At 52.7% G+C, this 26,619-nt stretch overlaps 1 protein-coding gene across 2 annotated transcripts; it reads right to left on the bottom strand.

Moving 5' to 3' along the window:
- Positions 1-6,501: 6,501 nt before the first annotated feature.
- Positions 6,502-21,148, bottom strand: LOC100459164 (uncharacterized). Of its 2 annotated transcripts, none has more exons than XR_008527339.1 (2): positions 9,690-10,112; positions 6,502-7,646 (listed from the first exon to the last, which is right to left on the bottom strand). XR_008527339.1 is itself a non-coding variant. In XM_002818717.5 (2 exons), exons 1-2 carry the CDS (start codon positions 20,526-20,528, stop codon positions 7,518-7,520), a joined length of 321 nt encoding a protein of 106 aa, XP_002818763.1. In that variant the 5' UTR covers positions 20,529-21,148; the 3' UTR covers positions 6,502-7,517. The 2 variants fall into 2 exon arrangements, 1 of the variants encoding a protein (XP_002818763.1); XM_002818717.5 differs by lacking the exon at positions 9,690-10,112 and adding an exon at positions 20,337-21,148.
- Positions 21,149-26,619: the final 5,471 nt, after the last annotated feature.

Below are 26,619 nucleotides of genomic sequence, written 5' to 3'. Positions count from 1 at the left end.
GATGGCTCTCAGTTCTTCACTGCCTGTTACGGATTGGTGCCTGTCTGATCTGTGCCATGGGGTTCTGCAGGGTCCCCGCTGTGGTGGACGGAGTACACATTCCTGCCCTGGGACTTGGGCTTGGCCAGGTGACTGCTGCCAATGGAACATGAACAGAAGTGACAATACCACATCTAAGCAGAGACGCTAAGTGTGATCCACGGTCTGGTTTGCTATCTGGCATCTCTGCCATCCACTCAGGAGAGCGTTCCCAGACCCCACTGATCCCAGAATCAGACTTGACCAACAGCCTGATGCAGGGCTGCTCATTGCCCAGAGACCCCAAAGCAAGACAAACACACGTTTGCTGCAGGAAGCCATTGCCATGTTGGGGCCATTTGTTATGCAGCCTTGTCACAGCCATAGCTGACTGATACCTTAGCAACCTCGTTTCCTGTCCCACATCTGCCTCATTCCTTCTGCTCTCTACACAGGTGGCCACCGTTATTAGTTTAAAAAGGCGTTTGCTTGGTGAGGAAGAAGAGGAAGAATCAAGCAAAGACATTTGGACTTTATTCCACAGGCAACGTAGATCAGTGGAAGGTTGATGAAAGGGAGGTTCCATGATGAAATGACCGGGGAATTATTCTATCAGTGCTCCCCAGGCTGCTGGAGAAATGAGGGAGGAAAAACAGACGTGGAAAAACCTGGTCACGGTTTTTATTATTTCTCTTAAATTCAGCTCCACCCCATCTCTTCAAAGAATTTTCCTCTTTGGTTTTAATAATGTGCTTAAGCCACAAGTTGAACAGTCTTCCATCCTCAGAGCTGTCTTCTGGCTGAGGGAGGCTGCTCTGGGCTTGGTGTGCGGTGAGGAATTGGTAGGGGTGGGGGACTGTGTTGTGGCTGGCCCAGCTACTCTCCCTTTCTTGGGGTGTACTAATCTGACTCCCAGAATGGTGCCGACTCTTTCCAAGGCTTCACATTCCTCCTCTTCTAGCTTGGGGGAAAGGAAGTCCTGATTTAGACTTCTGTAGTCACGCAAAGAATTTCTGAATGCAGGGGGCTACTCCAGGCTGGATTAAAAACCCACTTTCATGCCAGCTGGGTTTCTGACAGAAATGCCACAAGCTGGCACCTGGCAGTGTTACTGGGCTGGCAAAGTCAGAAAACTTTGAATTTGTGCAGCTCACACAGTGCAGCCTTCAGCATTTTACAGACGTGCCCATGTGACTTGCATCTTTGAAAGGAGATGGTGTGGGAAGTCATGTTAGATCACCTCTGATATGATTAGGAGCTAATGGTGTTATTTGAAGTTCCAGCTCAAGTCCAGTCAGGTCACGGTCACTGCCACAGATCAGGAAATCGTGCTGACCTGGATTCCTCGGTTCCCCCTTGTCTGTTTAATTGATGGCCACTTTCTCTTGAAGGCCATCAGCAGCCAGCACGCAGGTTTTTTAAAAATTAGGCCTCAAGAAACAACAATAACAAAGTAAAATCTGTCCTGATTTTTAGGCTTAACCATTGAAAGTGTTACCTCTCTAAAGAGAAGAGGTGCCTTCAGTCCAGTGAAGAGCGCTGGGCTGCTACCTGAAGCATCTGCACGGGAAGGAAACGAGATGAGTCAGTGACTCGTTGCCACAGGGGCACGCACGGCACACGCAGCACAGCGCTGGGAGTCGGAGCAGCCTGCACAGGATGAAAGTCAACATGCACACAGTGGGCTTGAGGGGCTTCTGCAGAGGTAGTGAGGGGGCAGGAGTGACGCCTGGGTGCCAGTCCTGAAGGCACCTCTTCTCTTACATGCTTGGACTGTGTGACCGTGACAAATCCCTCTCCCACTGTGAGGTGCATCCAGAAAATGGGGTGACCTCACAGCCTCCCCGGGGTTCTGTGAGCATCAAGTGGACACCATGTGGAAACCCCTGACACCGTGGCTGTTTGTGGGTGCAGAATCGTGTGCACGAAGTGAACAGAGGCTTCCACGTGGCCTTCATCTCTGCTTCTTTCGCAAAGCAAACCTTGCCTCCAAGATGACAGCCACTTTGTATTTTACACTCTGAGACTGAGTCTGCTAACTGTCCCCCCGTGTCCAGACTCCCCTAATTCCTTTCAGCAATGGAACCTGGCCAACGAGTGTCAGCGGGGCTGCAGCTGGGGTGGCCAGGGGGGTGAGCAGAGATGCCCTTCCCTCGGGACTCGTCCTCATGGAGGAAGCTGCTTGCCATCTGCTTTCATTTCCCACTCCCTCCACCTAGAGCACGGATGTGGGGCTGTTGCCCTCAATCACCCAGGTGAGGGTGACACTCCGGGATGGCAGGGCAATGGGACGGGGGAGCCCGGCCCTGGGCACCCTGGGAGTGCTGTGGCCTCTGGGCTGCTGGTGGGAGGGAGTTTTCTAGGGCTGCCTCCAGGGTGTTGGCCACATCCCAGCATTGCACAGGGTTGGTCCTTTTCCCCTCATCCTCATAACACCAGAATGAAGCAAACACTATTACCTCTGTGAGCAAGGAGATGGAGGCGCATAGAGGTTCACCAGCTGTTTAGAAGCACCAGAGCTGGGGTTGGAGCCAGGCTGACTGCCCTGGAGTGTGAGCTTGTGGCTGTGATGAAGCCTGGCTGGCATCTATCAGAGTCAGGCACTGTGTGTGGCTCTAGGCATACAAAGGCCAGGTCTGCAGGGGGATCCCAGACAGAGGGGAAGGGAGACAGGCTGCCCTGAGGACAGCAACGTGGTCAGTGCATCAGTGCTAGGGCAGGCGAGCGGTGCTCTCTGTAGGAGGGACGGGCATCTCCGAGGCAGGGGACGGGTCTGCCAGCGGTCCCAGGTGCTGTGCTTCCTTCCGCATTCCTGCCTTGAGGTTTGTGGCCCCACCTGTCACCTGTCCTTCCTCAGCCTTTTCTGGTCGCCAGAACTCCTCCTTGAGTAGTAGTAGTTACAACTACTGAACCCTAATAGTTACAGGAAAATTGTCAGGTGTTAAGTAGAAGTGTAAAATTGAGACTGTTTCCGCGGCATAAAAAGAATTGAATGTTCAGAGTTGCGGAGAGAAAGACATCTTGGTCATGAAGAAAAAGTTCTGTTTATCTCTTCTTGGAAAACTCGGGAACTCTCGGATGCCACCTTAGAGAAGCCACACAGCTCAAGAGATGTGCTGGGTCTCCACGCAGCAGGGGAAACAGGAGCAGAGGCAGGGCTGGAGAACAGGAGGAGGAACGTGGCAAGTGTGTGGCTGGCAGCTGGCGAGGCTGCAGCCCATGAAGTGGGGGGATTCGGTGGCGAGCTGGAGAACAGGAGGAGGAATGTGGCAAGTGTGTGGCTGGCAGCTGGCGAGGCTGCAGCCCATGAAGTGGGGGGATTCGGTGGCGAGCTGGAGAACAGGAGGAGGAACGTGGCAAGTGTGTGGCTGGCAGCTGGCGAGGCTGCAGCCCATGAAGGGGGGGATTCGGTGGCGAGCTGGAGAACAGGAGGAGGAACGTGGCAAGTGTGTGGCTGGCAGCTGGCGAGGCTGCAGCCCATGAAGTGGGGGGATTCGGCTGCAGGGACATCCTGCAGGGGGCGGCAGTGAGCGCAGCGCGCCCTGGGTGGTGAATGGAAGCCTCAGCTCCAGCCTGGCTCCGGCTTCCCACGTGAACATGGAGGGCTGGCCCCTCGCCTCCCACCCCTTTCCCTCCTGGCGCCTTTGGATGGTTCAGGGCTTCCTAACTTCTCGAAGACTCTGTGGGGGCAGCCTTCACAAAATGCCACAGACTGGGGGGCTGAAAACAGTGGAAGTGTATCCTCCCACAGCTCTGCAGGCTGGACGGCAGAGATCCAGGGGTCGGCAGGCCTGGCTGCTTCTGGAGATTTCGAGGGACGGTCTGTCCCAGTCCCCTCTCTTAGCTGCAGGTGCCCCTGGTAACTCTTGGCGTCACGTGGCTTATGGATAAATCACTCCCGTCTCCGCCTCCGTCTCCACTTGGTCTCCCCCGGGTGTCTCTGTGTCTCCTCTGGTCTTAGAAGTGAGTGGTGACAGCGTGCTGGCAGCCCTCACAGCCCTCGCTCGCTCTGGGCGCCTCCTCTGCCTGGGCTCCCACTTTGGCGGCACTTGAGGAGCCCTTCAGCCCACCGCTGCACTGTGGGAGCCCCTTTCTGGGCTGGCCAAGGCCGGAGCCGGCTCCCTCAGCTGGCGGGGAGGTGTGGAGGGAGAGGCGCGGGCGGGAACCGGGGCTGCCTGCGGTGCTTGCGGACCGGGGCGAGTTCCGGGTGGGCGTGGGCTTGGCGGACCCCGCACTTGGAATGGCCGGCTGGCCCCACCGGCCCCGGGCAGTGAGGGGATTAGCACCTGGGCCAGCAGCTGCTGTGCTCAATTTTTCGCCCAGCCTTAGCTGCCTTCCCACGGGGCAGGGCTCGGGACCTGCAGCCCGCAATGCCTGAGCCTCCCCCCGCCTCCGTGGGCTCCTGTGCAGCCAGAGCCTCCCCGACGAACGCCGCCCCCTGCTCCACAGCGCCCAGTCCCATCGACCACCCAAGGGCTGAGGAGTGTGGGCGCACGGGGCGGGACTGGCAGGCAGCTCCACCTGCAGCCCAGGTGCGAGATCCACTGGGGGAAGCCAGCTGGGCTCCTGAGTCTGGTGGGAACTTGGAGAACCTTTGTGTCTAGCTCAGGGATTGTAAAGGCACCAATCAGCGCCCTGTCAAAACAGACCACTGGGCTCTACCATTCAGCAGGATGTGGGTGGGGCCAGATAAGAGAATAAAAGCAGGTTGCCCGAGCCAGCAGCTGCAATCCGCTCGGGTCCCCTTCCACGCTGTGGAGGCTTTGTTCTTTCTCTCTTTGCAATAAATCTTGCTGCTGCTCACTCTTTGGGTCCACACTGCCTTTATGAGCTGTTAACACTCCCCGCGAAGGTCTGCAGCTTCACTTCTGAAGCCAGCAAGACCACGAACCCACTGAGGGGAACGAACAACTCCAGACGCGCTGCCTTAAGAGCTGTAACACTCACCGTGAAGGTCCGCAGCTTCACTCCTGAGCCAGCGAGACCACGAACCTACCAGAAGGAAGAAACTCCGAACACGTCTGAACATCAGAAGGAACAAACTCCGGATACGCCGCCTTTAAGAACTGTAACGCTCACTGCGAGGGTCCACGGCTTCATTCTTGAAGTCAGTGAGACCAAGAACCCACCAATTCGGACACAGAAGGACACAGTCATACTGGAGTAGCCCCTGCCCACTCCAGCCTGACCTCAGCCTAACTCATTCCATCAGCAAAGACACTGCTTCTGAATAAGGCCACGCCCTGAGATGCTGGGGTGAGGACTTCCACATAGCATTTAGGGACACACAATTCAGCTTGTAACACTCGGTTTCCTCAACTTGGAGGGAAACAGTTACCCACCCAATAGGGTTTTCGAAAGGATTAAATGATTAATGCATAGAAAGTTCTTTGCACTAGAGCTTGGCCCATCTTAAGAGCCACATCAACACGACCTATTATTACTGATATCTTGGGAAAAGTTTTGTGAGATTCTGTACCATGTTAAAGGTGAGGTTTGGGCTAGGGAGCTGGCTGGTCTGAGGCCATGGAGACCCAGGTTACTTACTTACATCTGGACTAAGGCCTTGTGAGACCTCAAGTGTTTAAAAAGCAAACCCTCAAAGTCTGTGTTCGCTTCCCTTTGCCACGGGGGCACAATTGCTGCTCAAGAACCCATTCCCTGGTAACACAGCAGGAGACCAAGCAGGCTGTGCGGGGCCACGGCCGCTAACCGGCTCTGGGGCACCCCACAAGCTGCCCCCACCAAGGCCAACTTCCAGCCTCAGAAGAGAAGAGTCTGAACCAGGCGCTACAGAGATGTGCATGGCCGGCTCCTGTGAGCCGGGAGCCAGCTCCAGCAGAACGTGACTCTAAGAAGAGCCTCTCACCACCTGCCCTATCCATGGGGAGTGTTTCCGCTGTAACCCTGTGTCCTATTTCATAATCAGTGGCTGTCACCACTGTGTTGTTACTCATGTTGCAGCCTTCAGTCAGGTCCCCCTGTTGGTGCCAATGTGTGTAAGTACAGATTGAGGGTGTCCGGTTTAAAGAGGCTGCCAGGGTGATTCCAGTTCATCGCCCTTCACCTCACTCTTCCCTCCTCAGGTGAGATCCAGTCATGCACTTATTGAGCTACTTTTTTTTTTTTTTTTTTGAGACAGGGTCTTGCTCTGCTTCTCAGGTTGGAGTGCAGTGGTGCGATCATGGCTCACTGCAGCCTCAACCTCCTGGGCTCAAGCAATCCTCTTGCCTCAGCCTCCCGAGTAGCTGGGACTGCAGGTGTGTGCCACCACACCCAGCTAATTTTTTTTTTTTTTTTTTTTTTTTTTTTTTTTGTGGTAGACATGAGGTTTCATTATGTTGTCCAGTCTGATCTTGAGCTCTTGCACTCAAGTGATCTGCCCACCTTGGCCTCCCAAGGTACTGGGATTACAGGCGTGAGCCACGGCACCCCCTCTATTGAGCTACTATTATGTCTCAAGCACTGTGGAGGGTATGCGGAAACAGAGAGTAACAACCAAACCAAAACAAGGTTCATGCCTGCAGGAGGTGTCTTCACCAGCTAGAAAACCCAGGTTCCCACTGGATGACAACCCCAACCCATATCTGGGAGGCAATCATGAAGTGTTGAGATGCTAGTTATGAGCAATTAAGGAAGGAAGAGCTCAGAAAGGGCAGGGAACAAAGTGATTAAATGGCCTGGGGTGCTGGGGTAGGATCCAGGGAGCTGGGGCAGAGTGGAAAGGAATAAAGATTCCTGAACAGCTGTTCTCCATCTCTTCACTACTAGAATCCCTTTTTAAGAATTTCTCCCAAGTGTGTTTTCATTTTGAAATGAAATTGTTCCACTAACAAAGAGGACATGAATTAAGAAGAAATTAGTTCTCCCCAGTTCTCACATTCAACATTGAGCTAAGCATCTGGGCAACCCAGAATAACCAATGTCACCACACTAAGTGGATGTCATTTTAGTCAGACGCAAGGACACCTGCTGTTTGTCGGCCCCGCAGTGTGAGTGCTGGGACCTCGGGGGTCTGGGAAACTGTGGGAGGAGCCAGGAGGGCACCAGGCAGTGCCAGTCAGCAGCTGGCCCCAACAGAGGCACAACGCAGGGCCCTGAGCACCAAGGGGACAGAGGAAGGCAGTCCCAAAGGAAGCGGATGGGGGCACAGTTCCCTGCATTGGCTGTTTTGTGGGGTCCTGGGAAGTAGCTGCAGAACAGTCAAAACAGTGCTCAGTTTGGAGCAGAGGCCCTAGTTCTGGTTTCAGCCCTTGCTAGCTACAGGATCACAGGCAAATTACTGCATTTGTCCAAGCCTCGGCTGCCACATCTGTGAAGCAGGCAGAATGCCAATCGAGCCGCCAATCCTACAGAGCAGGGCGAAGTCTTTCGAAAACAATTAAACCTACAATTGTGTGTTGCTTGGTCAAGGGCGTCATTCGGCCTCCTGAGCTGCAGCAGCCTGAGGCAGTCACTGTCCCTGCCCTCCTTCCTTAGTGCTGCCTTGGTGACGCCTCTCAGATCTGCCTGCCGCCTCCCTGTGCCTCCCCTGGCTCTGCGCCATCCTCCTCTGGGCTGTCTGAGTTGCCTCTGATGATTTGCCGGCCACCTCCATCCATCCAGATATTCTTGGCAATATTGTTCTCCTGAAACAAAAAGATGGCAGTGTCATTCTCTGATCACAACCCGCCCCCCCCACCCCAAGCCCCGGTTCCCCTTCCCCACAGGATAGAAGCCTCACATGCTGCCCTGAGCCTCATCTCGCGTACGCCTGCACACCTCGGACCCCCAGAAGCTCCAGGAACATGCCTGGCCTTGCCATGGCCTTGTGCTTTGAACTTTGCCAAAATGTCCTTTCCTGCCTCACTGGCACCCCCAGGCCCAAACTCCCTGTTGACCACCCCCTGAGAGGCAGCTCCTCCATGGAGCTGTCCCATTCCTCAGCACCACACTCGGGTCACGCCTGGAGCCAGCATTGGCCAGACAACCTCGTGCCTCCTTGCCTTTACAGCTGTGGGACCTGTAAGCTTCTCCAGGTCAAAACCAGGAGTGCCATGTCTCCCTGCTTCCACCACCATGGAGTAGGTGCTCCACAAACTGCTCTGTGAGCGGGAGCCCAGCACTGAAACTCCGTACAAAAGTGATGCCATGGGGTCATGGCGGTGGCATGGTGGCACCGAGTGTGTCAGTGTGTCACCATTTTGTTAAGGCTTCATACCCAGGATCTCATTTAATAGTTACAACATCACTTCATGTTTAACCAGATTTTATAGATAAAAGAAATGGAAGCTCAGGAAAATTAAATCCGTTGCTAACATCTCACTGCTGTGCAGCGGCAGGATTCCAGCTTGGCTTTGCTGACTCCAAAGCCCATGCACATTCATCTCCAGCCGGCCGACTCCTCCTGAACTTGACTCTCTTAGAAAGTGCTGGTCCCAGGCCGGGTGCAGTGGCTCATGTCTGTAATCCCAGCACTTTGGGAGGCCGAGGCAGGAGGATCGCTTGAGCCCAGGAGTTTGAGACCAGCCTGGGCAACATAGTGAGACTCTATCACTATAAAAATTTTTTTTTAAAATAATCAGGCATGATGATGCATGTAGTCCTAGCTGAGGCAGGAGGATTGCTTGAGCCCAGGAGGTTGAGGCTACAGTGAGCTATCATTGCACCACTGTACTCAAGCCTGGGTGACAGAGTAAGACCCAGTCTCTAAAAAAAAATAAAATTTGGCCTGGCGCGGTGACTCACGCCTGTAATCCCAGCACTTTGGGAGGCCAAGGTGGGCAGATCACTGGGTCAGGAGATTAAGACCATCCTGGTTAACATGGTGAAACCCCGTCTTTACTAAAAATACAAAAAAATAGCGGGGCATGGTAGCACGCACCTATAGTCCCAGCTACTTGGGAAGCTGAGGCAGGAGAATTGCTTGAACCTAGGAGGCAGAGGTTGCCGTGAGCCAAGATCGTGCCACTGCACTCTAGCCTGGGCGAGAGAGTGAGTCTCCGTCTCAAATAAATAAATAAATTAATTAATTAAATATAAATTGCTGGTTCCCTTTATAGAGTAAGTTCCCTGTTTCTAAGAAAGTTTAAGAATGAAGTATTAATAAGAACTCTCAACCACAGCCCAACACTCCCACCCAGCATTGCTACTGACTCTTTTCCCTTCACATGGCAGGGATGGGGTAGAGGGGTGACACATCGGAAGGATTAGGTGGCAGGTCTGTTTCCTCATCTTGTCCTGTATTTGATTATGAGCCCAGGTGACTCACTGCAGACCTCATGTGGTGGGTGAGTACTAAGTTCTGATCTGCCTGGCTGGTCTGTGGTGGGTGAAACTCACACAACTCTGGATGAAGCCGAGGGTGGCAGCAGCTGTCCCCAGGGCTAACCCACATGATTTCACATTTGTGAGTGCAAATCCCTTCCGAGAGGGTTTTTATCTGTCCTGCTGGTCCCTGGGGCAGGAGGAACCCTCAGAGGTTGCCCAGGCCCTCTGCTCAGCAGTCACACAAGGCCACTCACTACCTTGTGTGATTATGAGCCGGCTCGCTGGCATGCCATTGTTAAAACATCCTTAAGCGGGGATTATTTTTTCGTCAAGCTGTAAATTAAATATTGTAAATTCAGAAACGTGGCTGGATGAACAATGGGCCTGGAGAACGGGAAGAGATGCAAGTTGGGGTAAGTCACCGTTTCACGGTCCTCTGCAAAGCGGATGAGATCGCAGCCTCTTTGTCCGCGCCCGTGGATGAGTGCTCTGCGGCTGCTGGCTTTCTGATGTGGGACTGCTGAGCATTCACCCACTGATTCACTGGAGCCAAAATACAGCAGAAAATAGTGTTTGCTCCGGGTAACGCCTGCCCCTGGAACCTGCCCTAGTCCTCCTCTTCCAGACAATGCCATTCCCAGCCATGTGAAGAAAAAACCCCACGCTATTGTTCCCAGAAGACACCTTCAGAAAGAAACCTGCCTGGTGAGCACCGCCAAGCAAGGATGGCAGGAGGCACCTGTGTACCCGGTCACCCGAGTCCCCAGGATGCAGAGGCCCTGCAGGCAGGTGGGAAGCCGGGCCTGCTTCTCGGCAGCTCTCTCCTGGTCCCGGGTTCTCCTCCTCCCTAGGATTACTTAGGAAGAAAGTGTTTCACACAAAGACCAGACACAGGCTCGGTGTTGGTGCTTTGGGTAGAAAGGTTGAAGTTGGCCAGGCAGGTGAGGCTGCGCCGTTATGGAACGCCGGGCAATGTCCATCATGGGGGGAAATGAGAAATGGCCGGTCACCTTTCAACGGCTCCTGGGACATCTATCCGCAGGCAGAGCTACACCGCAAAGAATCCCCAGGGATTCCTTCCAGGTATCATCTAAAGATCACCCATCTCAGTGCAAAACCGTGCTTTTCCGGAAGCAAGTCTGGAAAAGGTCTTTCAAACCCGGTCTGTGCAAAATGGCATTTCCATCATTGTCACCAAAGACAGCAGCAAAACGCCTGGCATCTGATAGAAACGTCAGTTCTGACTGTGCTGGTGAGGTGGCAGGAGAAGGCCCTCCCTTGCTCTGTGGGTCGCCCCTGAGCTTCCGAGGAAAGCCATTTGGTTGATAGCTAAGGAAAATTTGATCTCGTGCTGCTAGGGCTATTGGCACAAAATGAAGATTCCAGAGAAAGCATCACTAATTTAAAATTGAATTTTAAATTGTCTTTTCCAGCTTTCAAAGCCCAGCCCAATTCCTAAAGCAACACATAACTGGTTTTTCATACTTTCCATGAAAAACAAATGCACATATTTTATACTGTTTCTTCTGAGCAATGGTAAATGGCTCTTTTCTTTTGACTTTTTGGATTTTTACCCTTTTTTCCAATGCTTAGGACGGAAATTCCAGAAACCTTACAGAATTACACGGTACTCTAATTTCCCATTTGGGGAGCCCTTTAGAAAGCGGGCTGACTTTTGAAAGCTGCAATCTGAGAGTATCCTGTTTCTAGGGTCTAACCCTCATGGACATGGGCCCCACAGGGGGAAGTGAGGCTGCGGTCTGTTCCCTGCAGGTGGGCTGGACACGGGGTCCGGGGAGGGGGGGGGGGCAAGGAGGCTCACGGCTCTCCTCCACGTATCTCCAACCTGGGACCGCTCTGGCCATCCTCCCCACCCCTGTGCAGAGCTCTGGGTACCCCCAGCTCTCCCTCACGGTGTCCTGATCTTTACTCACCCAGACACACTGCACAGATTTCAGAAACAGGACTCTGCAGAGGAGGCATCTCCTGCCCCGAGGGAGTGGGTTTACAGGGGTGCCACATCAGCCCTTAATGGGAGAGGGTTTTAGGTGGGTCCTCTTGGCCTCCTAGGTCTCAACATGTTCATAACTGGGCTGGGCCCACCTAAAATAAACGGACTGCTTTAACTCCCTCAATTTATCACGAGGTCTAATATGAACGTAGAAAAGGAAAGAAGCATTTGGGTATTGAATGACTGCACATTTTCTGAAGTCATCGCCACTTCGAGCTTAGGCTCCTTAAACGTTTGACTCCAGGCCGTTCACATGTTGGCTTCAGGACTGCATTGGCTACGCTTTCTCTGCAATGTTATCCACAGCTGTAGAACCTGTGGTTGTGAAGGAGGATGCATTATTAATCCTGCCTCCCAGGCTGTGCATATTGAAACTAGCTCTCCGACATTTTAGACTCCGGCAGGCGCGGACCCTTTCAAGACGGTAGGATTTTGAGCTCAGTTACGTGAACTGTGAACTCTCAGCCACGCCAGCATTAGGTTGGTATACAACCCTTGTATACAGGGTGTCACACTCATATTTTAATGAAATTGGGAGGTAAATGCATTATGCTTTTCTTCTTCTTTTTTTTTTTTTTTTTTGTTGTTGTTGTTTTGGGACAGGATCTTGTTCTGTTGCCCAAGCTGGAGTGCAGTGGTGTGATCAGGGCTTGCTGCACCCTTGACCTCCCAGGCTCAGGTGATCCCCCCACCTCAGCTTCCCTTGTAGCTGTGACTACAGGCACACGCCACCACACCACACCACAAATTTTTGTATTTTTTGTAGAGACGGGGTTTTGCTGTGTTGCCTGGGCTGGTCTCAAACTTCTAGACTCAAGAGATCCACCTGCCTCAGCCTCCCAAAGTGCCTTTTTGTGGTATTTACCAAGAAATACTATACTGTGAATTTTTTTACTTAATGATTTTTTCCACTCAAACATACGCAATTTATGAAGACACACTGTTCTCAAGAAATAATGTTGGCCAGGCACAGTGGCTCACACCTATAATCCCAGCACTTTGGGAGGCTGAGGTGGGTGGATCATGTGAGATCAGGAGTTCGAGACCAGACTGACCAACATGGCAAAACCCCACCTCTATTAAAAATACAAGAATTAGCCGGGCATGCTGATACGTTCCTGTAATCCCAGCTACTCGGGAGGCTGAGACAGAAGAATTGCTTGAACCTGGGAGGTGGAGGTTGCAGTGAGCCCAGATCACACCACTGCACTCCAGCCTGGGCAACAAGAGCGAGACTCCGTCTAAAAAAAAACAAAAAGAAAGAAAGAAGAAATAATGTTGAATTTGTTTGGATGTGAATGTCTTTAGTCACCAACATTGATGAGAACCCTCCTTGCCTTTGGCACATAACACAGTGAGTTGAGCTGTGGTTTGAGTGAGAAGCATGTTGGTGCCTCTGTCCACGCGTCTTTGAATCTCTGGCTGTGGCTCCGATGAAGGTGGGCAGTGCTGGTGGCCATGGGCACTCGACGAGCGGATTCCTAAGCTTCAGGCCAAGGTGCTTCTGCTCAGATTTCCCATCCTATTTCATGATATAAACATGACCGGAGGACCTCACAGAGATACATGAGCGAGTTTGGCTCTCCCGTGCTTAGTTCAAAGAGCACATAATTTCAGCAGCTGATGTAAGCAGTGACAGCTTCATCTGTGCCAGCCCATCACTACAACCTCCCACTTAACATATAACCATTCATACAGCCCAGTCCTCTAAAGAAGGCAGAAATTGAGCATTTCACCTGAATCTTTCCAGAGTTGGTGGTGCATACCGTGTGGTTCCAGGGGATAGATGGGCCCTGACTCTGAAGTCCTTTCAGGGGCATCTTTCCTCATCATCTCCCACCAGGCAGCTGCTCTCCAAGCACCCTCCCAGCTTGGATGCTTGTACCTGGTCCATGTTCCTGGGAAGCAAGCCCTCCCCCCCCCAACCCCAGCGCGTCTACCTCAGGCTGCCTTGCTGGGATGTGGCACCCATGCCTGGCGTGCTCTGGGAGCCCCTCTATGTACAGAAGATCTGGCTTGTGTCTAGGAGGAGAAGAGGCTCCATGGCCAGTGCCTCTTAGCCAGGGCAGCACCAACCTGGCCTGAAGGTTGACTTCAGCATAGAAGTTGAGGATTGGCCAGCTTTGGCATCAGGAAACCTGGATTTAAATTCTGGCTCCATACCCTGCCACCCGATGACCCCCTCCGACAAATGATCTGTCCTCTCCACTGTAAAATGGGGAACTACGCTTCTTCACAGCACACAAGAGACACACTTTCCAAGGTTTGGGTCAGGGCTGCCTGCCCCTCCCTACCCGCTCCCATCTGACCCCAGAGGACGTGGCATGGCCTCGTGTTCCAGGGGCTCGCCTCACTGCCACCCATGACCTTGAGCAGCTCATTTCCTTCCTGGGGCTTCATTCTTCCTCTTCTCTGGGAAGGGGGGATGCTACAGCAACACTGGCCCACCTGCCCCGCTGCTGGGCAGCAATGAACACAGCACAGTCTGCACACAGGAAGAGCTCAGGGAACCCAGTTACTAGAGGACCCTGGAAGGCTCGCTCAGGCCGGCTGCAGACTGCCTTTGGCTTCTGGGAGCCACTGAGGGCAGCAGCCAATCGTCTGGTGGGGGGCACCGCTGCAGCTCCTGGGGCTGACAGAGATCACAGGAGGGATGCTGGCACTGAACTGGGAGGACCACAGGGGCCGGGGGAGTGCACACACCTTCTACAGTCTTCACTGTGAAAGCCCCCAGTCCTGCAAGGGAAAGCCCAGCAGGCTTGGACTAGAAGGATGGGGCACAGGTGCAGAGGAGGCCTTTTCTGGTCAACCCCTGCCCTCCGCCAAGCCCTTGGAAAGGCTCAGCCTCTGCGGAGCTTCCCTCCCTTCCAGGAACTCCTACCGCCTGGCACATTCTCCATGACACTGAGCCCTTGCCCTCCCCTTGGTGCTTCTTGTCGGTGGCTTTGTCTTCCTAACTGGACTGAAAAATTTGCAGGTATGACTCATTAGTACAAACTTGTGGATTGATGAAATCAGTAAGAGTGGGAGAGTAAGCAGCTACCAGGTAACTCACTGGACCACTAAGGACTTCAGTTTCTTCTGGAAACTGATGGGATTGGAGGAGTGTCTGCTTTTTGTTCCTAGGGCCATAGAGTGGGCAAACCCTGCTGATGCTTATGCTTTCTTTTTTTTATCTTAATTCTCCCCTTGACAAAGGCTGGCCTATTCTTTTTTTTTAAATCTTAATCTATTATTATAGTTTAGATAAACTCCTCCTAACGCTTCTTCATCCAATGGCCACACGGCCCCAGGAACCTCAGACCAAAAGGCTTTTCTACAACCAAAATTGCAGTCCCAGTAAGAATGCATTGTTTTTAGACACAAGGGGACTGAAGGAAAGACAGAGCATGAATGACAATCAGAGGGACCACCCTTAGCCACAACAACACCCCCAGAATTCCCACCTGATGAAGGCACCTGTTCGCCCCATCTTCAGATATAAAATGTCAAACATTTTGAGCTAATGAGCTATTATAAAAGAGCCCTTAAAATAAGCTACTTGAAAACACCTTTCGACAGGCTGAAGCCCACGTGGTCTAATTTCCAATCCAGTTCTTTCCCACACTGATGAAAGGCAGTGTGTTCTGGTCTAAACAACTAAAACCTTTTGCCCCAGGTTGTTTACTTTGTAGCAAGCCTGCCCCCAAGGACTGCTCATTTTGAGGACAACAGATGGCTATTGTACACAGCTTCAAACTTTTCAAAGTGCTTTCCATTTTCACCAATTGCTTCCTCTCAACAACCCCATAGGGAGGTTTTAGTAGCCCTGTTCTGCAGATGAGAGGACAAGGCCTGCCTGAGAGATGCCGTGATGAGACCTGGCTCTGCCCAAGCTTCTGCTGCCTAGATCCTGGCAGCCAGGACTCCAGCTGGACACACCCTCTCCCTGGGCTGGGCTCCTCCTGGCACAGCCACCCAAGTGCTGCCCTCAGCCCCTCTGCCGGAGGCATAGGATCTGCGTGGATCTGCCCCCAGCGTGCAGACTGCCCCCGCCCCACATGACCTGCAGTGCTTATTCCCCTGGGTGGGGATGGGCAGAGGTGGCCACCGAGCAGTCAAGCTAAGTGGATTCCCCAGGAGCAAGGCCTTGGCTTTTGCCCACGATTGCCCCCATCCCCACAGCACAGCCCACGCTCCGGCAGACACTGGCCTGGTGTGTCCCGGGCCCTCCACACATCTGTTTCCTCATCTGCAAAATGGGGGTGATCTCAGGCCACCCTCACAGATGTGTCCTGAGGACCGAAGGAGTTAGTTGCACGTGGGAAGTGTGCACACAGCACCCGGCCCCTGTGCCTGCCGCCTCAGCGTTTGAATTATGGCATCTGTCATTTCTACAGGCATGCATTCATGCAGCATCTTTGTCTGCACAGCTGTGGGCCTGCATCCCTATGATTAAATCCATGCTCAAGTTCATGTGAACTGCAAGCACAAAGGTTGTAGCAGGGAGGGAAGATCACTCATCCAAGTCCACCCAAGACTGGGGAAAGCCCAGCAAACTCTTTGGGAGGCGAAGGGGTCCTGTCTGAGATCATGGCCTTGGGATGTTACCCACAGCCTGAGGCATCACTCTGTGGTTTGGGATTGAGATGGCTTTCAAGAGTCATCTCCCAGGGCTGCAGAGGGAGGGGCTCGAGGCCAGTTGTTCTAGCTGCTTTCCGTCTGCAGCACCACCCCTCTGATGGCAGCGTCTGGATCCCCGCACATGACAGCTGGAATCCTAAATGTTCTGGGTTTGTGGTAACTTGTCTGGACTTTAACCTACATCTCTTCCTTCCTCACTGCAACAAGACTTCTCTTCTTGTCCCTGTCTATGGAGTTGAGGGTGGAAAGGATGCTTTGATTCAACGCTACCCTATGTCATGTCTTTTTGGAATACAACTTCTAGGCAAAGGGGAGAGCTTCCTCATCCCCATGGACAGAGAGGTGACCAGAGTTGCATTCACACCCATTTGTTAAGCACCTGCTGCCTGCAGGCCTGTGAAACGCCCTGTTGTCCTGGGGATACAGAGACAAGAGGCCTAGCCTCTAGTATTTGACATCGGGGACAGGCCCGGAAACACAACATGGCAGCACACTGTGGCTGGGGTGGAGACAGACCTTGGTGCTGGCTGCTGCAGGGACGTGGAGGAGGGACGCCCTTCTCAGCCTGGAGCTGGGAGGAGGCTGGGGAGCAGCGCCAGGAAAGGTGTCCCTGGGGATGAGAGCTTCTGTTTCTATTCCAGATTCCTGGACTCCCAGCGCAGAGGGGAGGCTTTGTGCTCATGGCTTTTTGACACTTTTAAAAAACAAACAAACAATAAAAAATGGTATGGTCTTTTGAAGAAGTGGAGTGACTCATAGGTATCTCCCTTCTGCCTGTCTCTAGGCACCTGGGGCCACCAGAGTGCTTCTGCCCTGGGCTTTGAGGGAAGCTGATCACCCGGGTCTTCCTGGCAGGAACTAGCAAGTAGGGGCAGGTTTCAGGGGGTGGAGACCCCAAAGATAACCTTGGTCTCAACCTTGATGCTGTTTAGAACCACCCAAAGAGCCAAAGCTCCCAGGTGGTGAGAGACAGGACTAGCTGGATTTCCTAGGCTGACTAAGAATCCCTGAGCCTAGCCAGGAAGGTGACCACATCCACCTCTAAACATGGGGCTTGTAACTTAGCTCACACCCAACCAATCCGGTAGTAAAGCGAGCTCACTAAAGTGCTAATTAGGCAAAAACAGGAGGTAAAGAAATAGCCAATCATCTATTGCCAGAGAGCACAGCGGGAGGGACAATGATCGGGATATAAACCCAGGCATTCGAGCCGGCAATGGCTACCGTCTTTGGGTCCCCTCCCTTTGTATGGGAGCTCTGTTTTCACTCTGTTAAATCTTGCAACTGCCCACTTTTCTGGTCCGTGTTTGTTATGGCTCGAGCTGAGCTTTTGCTCGCCGTCCACCACTGCTGTTCGGCACCGTCGCAGACCCGCCTCTGACTTCCATCCCTCCGGATCCGGCAGGGTGTCCGCTGCGCTTCTGATCCAGTGAGGTCCCCATTGCTGCTCCTGATTGGGCTAGAGGCTTGCCATTGTTCCTGCATGGCTAAGTGCCTGGGTTCGTCCTAATCGAGCTGAACACTAGTCGCTGGGTTCCAAGGTTCTCTTCCGTGACCCACGGCTTCTAACAGAGCTATAACACTGACCACATGGCCCAGGGTTTCATTCCTTGGAATCCGTGAAGCCGAGAACCCCAGGTCAGAGAACACCAGGATTGCTGCCATCTTGGAAGCTGCCCACCACCATCTTGGGAGCTCTGGGAGCAAGGCGCCCCCCCAGTAACAGTGACACTCAGCCTTGCTCCTAGAACTCACGTACCCTGTATCTTGTTTGATCTTCAGCCCAGTGGGTACTTAAGATACAGAATGGCTTTCCCATCTCACAGAGGAGAAAGCCGATTCCTGGAGGCCAAGTGAACTCCCAAACACTGTAGACAGAGCAGGAGCCAGGCATGGGGTCTGAGGTTTGCAGGTCCAGCGCCTGCCCCTTCTCCACTCCGAGTCAGGGGACACAACCTGAAGTCCTGGCTGTGTGCTGCCTGGCATGTAGACTCAGTGGAGATGCTGCCAAAATGAGCAGTTGAGGGTTCCCCGGAGCCCCTCTCTTCTGAGCCCCAAATCTCCTCCAGCTATTGTCCCCATGCACCCGTTGCTGGTGCTTCTGTTCTGCATTCCTGGCTGGACCTGGATTCTGGTTCAGGGCAGATGCAGGGACAGGGTGCTCCAGGGTGTGAGGGCCCAGGAGGGCATTGGGGGTACACCAAGCGGTGGGGAGAGCAGCAATAGAGCAGCCCCACTTTTCTCCAAGTGCTGTCCTTCAGGAGCCGGGATAGGAAGGCCAGACATGCACCTTGTGACAGCCACATGGTGAAGGCAGAGGTGGCCTTGGGATGTTGCACTCTGAGCCCAGAGAGCAAGCGTTCCTGGAGACAGCAGAGGCCAACAGGGCGGGAAGGGCCCTGCCCACGCCTGGACTTTGGACTCCGGTCCCGTGGGGGAACACATTCCTGTTGTGTAGTCCCCCCGGTTTGTGGCACTTTGCTAAGGCAATGCCAGGAAGCTGATGCAGATGGGTAAAGTGACAATCAAGTGGTGATTCCCCACCAGGTGAGAAGGGCTGGGGAAGCTGGGGAGGTGGCCCAGTCCACCTCCAGCACCCACCGCTGCTGAGAAGCCAGGCAGGAGGCTGTGGAGGGGAGGTGTTGAGAAGCATGGAGACAAGCAGGTCTGGACCCTGCTCCGCAGACCAGACACCCCCCAGAGAAGGGGGGCGTGGAAAAAGAGGCTAGGCTGGAACTATACCTGGGTGCCCCTCCTGGGAAGCAGGGGGTTTGTGAACACCTCCAAGGGGCCTCTCTGAAGCTGTGCTGTGGCTCTCAGCCTCCCCAGCCCCTACTGGTGTGTGGAACACAGAAAGGGGTTGGAATAATCTAGCAGCTGCTTGCTGTCCCAGGCTGGCCAGCCCCTACAAAGTGTCCCCATCTGGCCCCAGCCTGCGCAGGCAGCACTAGCAGCCCCCCGTGAGTAATTTGCAGGCTCGGATGGATGGGCAGAGCCCAACCAACTTCAGCCAGTGGAGGGAAGGGCTTGGCCTCTGCAGGTAGGGGAGGACAGCTCAAGGCCAAAGATTTCCATCAAATCCTGAAATGCCTCTGCCCAGCCCGGCCACCTGAGACTGCACCCAGCCAGGAGCACTCCCCAGAGAGCCCACACGCACTTTCGGGTCTTCCTCCCCAGCCTGCCAACTCGGTCTCAGCATCACTGGTTTCATTTCACTTAAAAAAAAATTTTGTTTCAATTTAGCTTCATCTGGTCATTTTGAAGAATAAGTTGTCTGTGCCCCCAGGTAGGGTTATTTTCCACGTTGCCCCTCCTCTGCATAAGGTGTCACTATCCCTGGGAATATACAGGGATTCTATGCCCGGCCTCGGAAATTGAAATGAAATAAATTTGCACCAGGAGAGAGTAGGTCCAACTCTGTACAAATTAAAACGAAACAAAACAAAAAATGTTTCAGCCAGAAGTAACATTGGACATGGTCTACCCGCATGAGCTCCGTTTACAGATGAGGAAGTGGAGGCCTAAAAAGCTGGGAAGACTTGCTCAAGGTTATGCTCAAGGTCACATCCACCTCTTCCTACAGGGTAGAGGGTGGAGGGTCTCAGAAAGGCTCCCTCCCTCCCTTCCTGCTTCACAGCTGGAGACTGGAGGCCCAGATCCAGACCCAGAAGCTGGAAAGAAATCCCAGGTTGTGAGGCCCGTCCTCCCACTCAGCCCCCAACTCTAGGCCTGGGACCCTCCACAGCCCTCCAGGCACCAGGGGACCGATCGGGATGGAACCAGCCCCTCAAGACCCAGGGCCACTTCCTAGCAAGTCCCTCCTTATCTGGGTTGCCTATACCCCCACCTTGCCTTCCCAGACCCTGTGCTAGGGAGCCCTGCCTCAGGAAGGGAGCCCTGCTGAGCAGATGGGGGACGGCATTTGTGGCTCGCGGCCTCTTTCTCCGTCCCTCCCTCCCGGCCTGCCCCCTGCCCTTCGAAGAAATTGAATTCCAAGGAGGAAGAGGGGAGAAAGAACACCCCAAACGCCTGCCTTCTCACTGCATAAATACCTAAATCCCGGGTCCTCCAGAGCCTGCCTGGAGCCTGCCAGCCGCTGCCTGCGGTCCTGCCCACAAGCCTGAGGTCCCGGCCTGCACCTCCTCATAAGCCCACACTGGCGGTGCCATGCCATGGGCTCCCCTGGGCTCCCTCCGCCGCCCAGCCTGCCCCGCACACTCCACTCGCGCCGCCCGCCCTTTGCTGCGGGACGGGGCCAGCCGGGGCAACTCACCCCAGCCCAGAGCTCCTGTCCCTTGAATCCTGCCGGTGGAGCAGGGGGCAAGGGGAGGCCAGGCACGTCCAGACCCAGACCCGCAAGCAGGGACCCTTGGGGCGGCGGTCCGCACACTGCAGGGGCTGCTGGAGACCGGCGGCCCCCACCCCCGACACTCACCGCGCGGTGCCCAGCGCGCGCCAGGGCTCCCATCAAGTCCTCTCGGAGCCCGCAGCAGGCTCCCACTTCTGTTTTTCTCTGACAGCCATGCAGGCAGCGGGCCTTCAGCCAGGCTCCCCGCCGCCCTTCCACGCACGCACACTCACACTCACGCTTGTGCACACTCGCACGCACACGCACACTCATGCTCATGCACACTCACACTCACATTCGTGTACATGTACACATTCACACGCTCGTGCACACTCAAACTCACACTCACGCACACTCACGCTCGTGCACGCGCACGCATACACTCGCCCGCGCTCACACGGACACAAGAACTCGCCCCGGTGCGCGCCTGGCTCCCGGGACGCCTAGAGCTGGGGAGCGAGGGCCCCGGACGCCTGTGGCTGCCAGGGGAGGCCGGAGGGGCAGGCGGGCGCAGAGAGCAGCCGGAAAGGCAGTGCCCGGCCACCAAGAGGCCAATTACTTGAGGGGCCTGAGGTGTGGAGCCCAGGCTGAAGACCCTGGGTCTGAGAAGGCAGCGGCCAGGAGGCCGCCCTAGAGCCTCGGGAGCGGGCGGGGGAAGGGGGTGTCCACGGAGACCAGAGTTGGTGGCTCTGACCGAGGAGGGCCTCGCCCTCCCCACGCCACTTGGCAGGGCTGGGGACACGCGCCCTCTCCCCCCTCTCCCTGGGGCCGCGCAGGGCTGTACCCAGGCTCTGCCCAGATCCCCTCGGAGCGGAAGATGCAAGTTGGCTTTTGTCTGACCCGGTCAGACAGAGCCGTTTTGTGGGATAAAGGCTTAACGCTCCGTGAACACGCAGAAAAAGCTCCGCGCTGGCCCTCTGACAATCCCATTGTCTCCGGCCTGAGCCCGGCGGTTTGGTCTAAAAGCGCCAAGTTCATGACATTTCAAAGAGAAATGATACTGGGAGAGGGGGGTGAGCAGGGGAGGGAGGGGTGTGCCGGAGAAATACATTCCTAAAATACGAAGTAACAGTATTTGACTCCTTCGCCACCGCGTTCCTCAGCTCAGCCCCCGCCCCACCCTCCACGTACCCATTCAGACCAAATCCCCTTCTCCAGTCCGGTGTGGACCCAGAGCCAGGCTGAAAAAGCCAGGATCACCAGGGACTGCGGTTTGGAAGGTGAAAGTGCGAAAAGATGCCCAAATAGCTGCGTGGAAGCTTCCTGGACTGTCAGGAGAGTGACAGCAGCCATTTAGCACAAGCTCCCATTATCTGCACTGCCCTACAAGATAAGAATTTGCCAAAAAGGACTTTAGGTGCCCACGTGAGTTTATTTTAAAGAGCTAGAGTGTTACTGTTTTCTTTCATTTGTATTACTGTTAGTACCATATCCTTTAAAAAAAAAACAAAACTATTTTCTGAGCCAGGAAGCAAAGGAGCTTCCATTTTTAGTGTTTAATTTGTTTAATGTGCCTCTGCAAAAGCAAATAATTCCTGAGAGAAAGCAGAGTCCTCAGGAAATTGAATGTGTTTTGTCTCCCGCGAAGTTTCCCTTGAGTGATTTCGTTTGCTTTCTGTCTCGCCAAGCAGGCTCTGCACTGGGACCTCCAGCAGGCTGGGGCCAGGCTGGGGCCAGGCTAGGCAGTCTGCAGCCCCTCTCCCCACCTTAGGTGGTGAGGCTTCTCTGATCCTCAGCCCACTGGCCAGGTAAACTGTGCTCCCGAAGAACAAAACGTAGCCTTGTAGAGTCATTCTAATGCGAGGAGAAAATAGGATTAGGCCAGAGTGTCAGCCAGGTAAGTCGGATTAACAGCAAGGTCCAATACATTTTGGCATTCTTGTGCTATTTTTAATTGTACAAAGGTATATGCGTTCCTTCCCTGGCTTTATTTAAAGAGGCTGTTTGTTTGTGCCCAAGAGGTAAATGATGAGCGATAAGGCTCTATGTGGAATTGGAAATGTATAACCTTGCAAAATGACATTTCGCCCTGGAAAGTGTGACACGCACACACGGGTAGATAAAGGGAGAGTGCGGAGCGGCCCCGGCTTTGTTAACGCTTCTTGCCCCCTGGCGTTGCTTTGATGGAAGGACACCCCACGCCTGGCTGCCGAGGTGTCGGCCAACGGCAGGAGCTTCTTCCCCGCAGGCAGCCAGGCAATGACTACAAATCGATTCATTTTTAAAAAATATCCAAAGTCAGGTGTTAAAAAACGTATGAACCAGGATGGTAGATCATTAAACCGTGGAAGAAAAGAGTTGGCAAGAACCTGCTTATATTATTTTTTAAAATATATGTCTGTATTGCATTTTGCCACATGCAAATTTAGTCTAGGTTTGTTAATCAGGCTCATGTGAGTGTGTCATAAATTAACATGATTTCTTTGGGGCAAGTCAAGAGAGAATGTATAATTGTTTAAGTTTGCAAATCATTTAGCAATTAACTTGGGGGGCAGAGGGCTGCAGTTCCCGGGTGGCCAAGGACATTCATGAGCCATGTGGAAGTTACTGAGTCGAATTGTAACTGTCCATGGCATTTCTGATCATCCTTTTCAGGCCAAATGACAGACAGAAAGCCAGAGGGGACAGCACTGAATCCAAATGCTTTTGCATTCTGGGTGAGTGTGAACTGAGGGCGCAGAAGCTTGGGGCCAAAGGAGAAGAAAGTTGCATTTGATCAAAGTTCCCCCTTTTGGGCAGAGGGCTGAGAGGGAGGATGACCAAGGGGTTTTGGCTTCCCTTTCAGACTCTGCATATGTGAGGTGGCAGGGCAGGGATTAGGAATGTCATTTTCCTTAGATAGAGGAGGGTGTTCCCAAAAGAATTGTCCAGGGGTCAGGATTCTGGGAAAACCATAACAGATGTATGTCTGTGAGGGCTTCCATCAGCTAGTGGAATGTTTTCTTCCTGTTGCAGACACAGAAAAAGAAGTTTGTTTAATCTGAGAGTCGGTTTTGCCGACCTTGTTTAACTGCTGTCTGTCTGAGAGCTTCTTGCAAAGACACTGGAGAATTCCTAGGGCGGGGGTTATTTCAAACTCAACAATCTATCATTCCATTTTGATTAATCTGGTAAAGCGGGGTTCTATTTCTCTTTTAAATTTTTTCTTCTTTTCCATATTTAACATAGATATGCATGTACATGAGAAGCAATGGACATTCAAAAAGCCAGATCCTGCTGATTCCGCATTTCAATGGCTTGGTTTGCCAACTCATGCATGGGTGCCTCTAAACACTAATCAGTAATCCAGTTCATTGCTAAGGCTGCAGAGCTCCAGGATCTGTTATTTTCTCACAGGTGGGAAAAGACCCCCCGACCTTCTTGGTCTAAGCTCTCTTCTGGTTACTTGGTACCCACATGTTTACAAGGCATTTATTTTCATTAGACATCTGATCGTTCTAAAGGCCTGCAGAGCCTCACCCTTCCTGCCTCCTCCTCTCCCCATCTTTAAGCTATAAAACCTTGGAGGAGTTTTCTGGGCTATTCTCCAGGTTTTTGTTTTCCCCACTGTCCAGCATGGTACCTGAGACTGAGTGCAGGTGCAGCCGACAGGACAGAGTGGCCCCAGCTCCAGCTTCCGCTCCATCTCTACCCCATCCTTCTCCTCTGACTTATTTTGCTGAAACTCTGCGCTTAATCTGGTGAGGAAGGGTCCCTAGAATGTAGGATGTTGAACAAAATTTTCGCTAAAACAGGAGGAAGAGCTGGCTGTGGGGAGCGGGTTCTGTAGTAGCTGCAAGTTGACCAAGTATGTAGAAAACATCAAAATGTGTCTCCATTCCCTTTCCTCGGGTCTGGGAGGAATGTCCCTGGGCCGTTCTCCCCAGCCCTTTTGTAACTAGCGGATGCATTTGTTAGAGAGGTCCTCTTGTTATCCCTGTTCTTAGCATTGTTCTTTCAGCTAGAAATTCACAGTAAAGGTGAGCCATCCTCCAAGGCCGAGGGGCATAGCTGAAACTCAGCAACAGGAACAGAAGTGAACCTCTCTTCACCATGTGTACTCGTGGGGTGGGGGTGGTGAAGGGGAAAGGAGATAGTGTTTGATTTTGTGAATCCAGGGTGAGGCTAGAGGGACCCCAGAAGCCTCCTCTTCAGGCCCTTCAGTCAGCAAAGGCGGCCTCCCATCCCCAAGGCGCAAGCAGCGCAGATACCATCACAGCCGCAGCCCAAGCGGGCGGGCCCTCGGCCACTGTGTGCCTTCCCCGGACGTTGGTCTATGCGGAGCAGCCCTCAAGCCTGACTGATCCGGGTCTGCATCCCGCGGGTCTGGACGCGAGCTGGGCATCTGACCGCACCGCGGCTGGAAGGGGAGCGCGGCCGCCTGGAGCTGCTGCTTCTGGGCGCTGGGCGCACGCTGCCGAGCGCGGGGCTGGGGATTCCTGGGGCCAAGCCGGCTCAAGCCCGCACAGGCTCGCGGCGGGGCTGCCTGGCTGCCGCGTCTTGGATCTGGCCTGGGCCTGAGCTCCTGGACCTGGGGTTTTGTTTCGTTTCGTTTTTGTGGAGGAGAGGGGGTTTGGAGACATGAATTGCACTGGCATGGTGTAGGGGAAATATTTGGAGATAGTTGGCAAGAATTCATCCCCAGGTCCAAGGAGTCCAACTAAGCCCGGTTTTAGGGAAGCCCAGCCAGATGTATCTTGAGACAGGAAAGGACATCGTGCTAGGTCTGCGGGGCGGACGCTTAAGAGTGGCCCCGCTAGGAATTTCCTTCCTTTGCAACCGTGAAGGGCTCGCTGCTGCAGTCCAGTGAGCCGTGGGACTCCAATGCCTGCTTCCCACCGCCAGCCTGTTCAGGGGAAATCAGATCAAATCCATCTGCAATCACAATTCCTTTATTAGCTGGGGGGCCCCAAATCTAAGGGGAGAAGTGGGACGCTTTAGGAACCCACCCAATTTGTGATGAGAAATGGAGAAGGGGAAATTCATATCCAATAATAAACTGCTGTAAAAGTAGGTTTGGAAGAGGAAAAGTGAAAACAGTACATATGTTTGTAAGTATGCGTTCATATTTATTGCATATTTGTCTTCTCTAAGTATAGCTTTATTAGGTGTCATAAAACCCCTGAATTGAGCAGAGTCCAAAAGCCGTCTTTTGGCCAAGTTCACACACATCAGCTCTCTTCCTGGGTGTTCCCCGTGCATTTTATTTATCTTTCAGTTTATTCAAACTTATTTTGAGCCACATGAAGGCAGTTTTATTTGGCTAGTAGAGATTGTGTTTAATTCATTGAATATGCATTGTAAAAGTTTAGATGTCAATGCCAGCCCGAATTCCAAATTGGGAAGTTAAATATTTGTTTTTAATTTTCTGGCTCAAAAATGTTAACTAACAGAAATGATTCTTTCTGCTCTAATGTGCTTGCATAAATGGGGTTATTAGAACTTTCCCCTAAAACAACATTTGCTTCCTGTCCAGACACGTTGTGTTTGGAAACTTCACTCTTATAAGAAAATTTTAATATGTATAAATAAAAAGCAAATGTCTGGCTTTTGAATGTTTTGGTACAGAGGCTTATAGGAGGAGGAAAATGAGAATGCAGCATTCATATCTCAGTAGCTTGATTACAGACAAATTTAGGTTGTGGTGGAAAAGTATTAAAGGGCTTGCATTACAGAAAATATTGACACCAAAGGCCTCTTAATGGTTGTCCTTTATAAGATATGGAATTTTGTAAAGAATTTCAAGGTTTAATTTGCCAGCTCTTTTAGGTTTGTTGTATTATTGTGCACTTAATCTATTTATACATACTTCTTAAATTCCGTGATTTGCTCTTTTCTTCAATGGGTGCAACTAAATGACAGAGAACACAAATGCAAATAATTTCACACATAACCCTTATACTATTGGGAATGGAACCAGGAAAAACTACACCTTCTCTGTAGAGGTGTATTTCCAGTAAATCAAATTGCAGACAGTTTAAAACATGATGCTCAAACTGAGACCTCATATGCGAGTGAAAATGAACTGACTATAGAGATGTGACTCATTATAAAGAGCCAGAATTCCAACAATCTTCAAATCTGATTTTTTTAAAAGTGAGCTTTCTGGAAACAGATCTATCTGAAGCTTGGCGAGACGAGAACCCCATGACAGCCATGTAGATAACTGTGCCTTCACTAGCATGTCACTTATTTTCTCCTTACTTGATTCTCTGACTTGTTCTTGAAGGAAGCAAGGATGCCACCTGCCTACATTTGGGTCTCGGATTGACTCACTACATCACAGGACTGCTGGGCTCCAGGATGTGGAGATGCAGCCACAACTGGCACCAGAGAACAAGAGAAGCTTCCTTTCCATCTCTGGTGGCCTTCTCACCAAAGACCCTCTGGT

This window comes from Pongo abelii, chromosome 6, assembly GCF_028885655.2.
Source record: "Pongo abelii isolate AG06213 chromosome 6, NHGRI_mPonAbe1-v2.0_pri, whole genome shotgun sequence".
Classification (NCBI taxonomy): domain Eukaryota; kingdom Metazoa; phylum Chordata; class Mammalia; order Primates; family Hominidae; genus Pongo; species Pongo abelii.
Note: the sequence above shows the minus strand (reverse complement) of the source record. Positions and strands in the feature narration are given on the sequence as shown.

Bases quoted from the DNA above. Each gene is read 5' to 3' on its own strand.
- LOC100459164 (XM_002818717.5), bottom strand. From the start codon at position 20,528: ATGAGCATGAGTGTGCGTGTGCGTGCGAGTGTGCACAAGCGTGAGTGT. The intron at 7,647-20,336 runs GTGAGTGTCGGG...TTTTTGTTTCAG, and splicing joins CGCGCGCTGGGCACCGCGCG to GAGAACAATATTGCCAAGAA.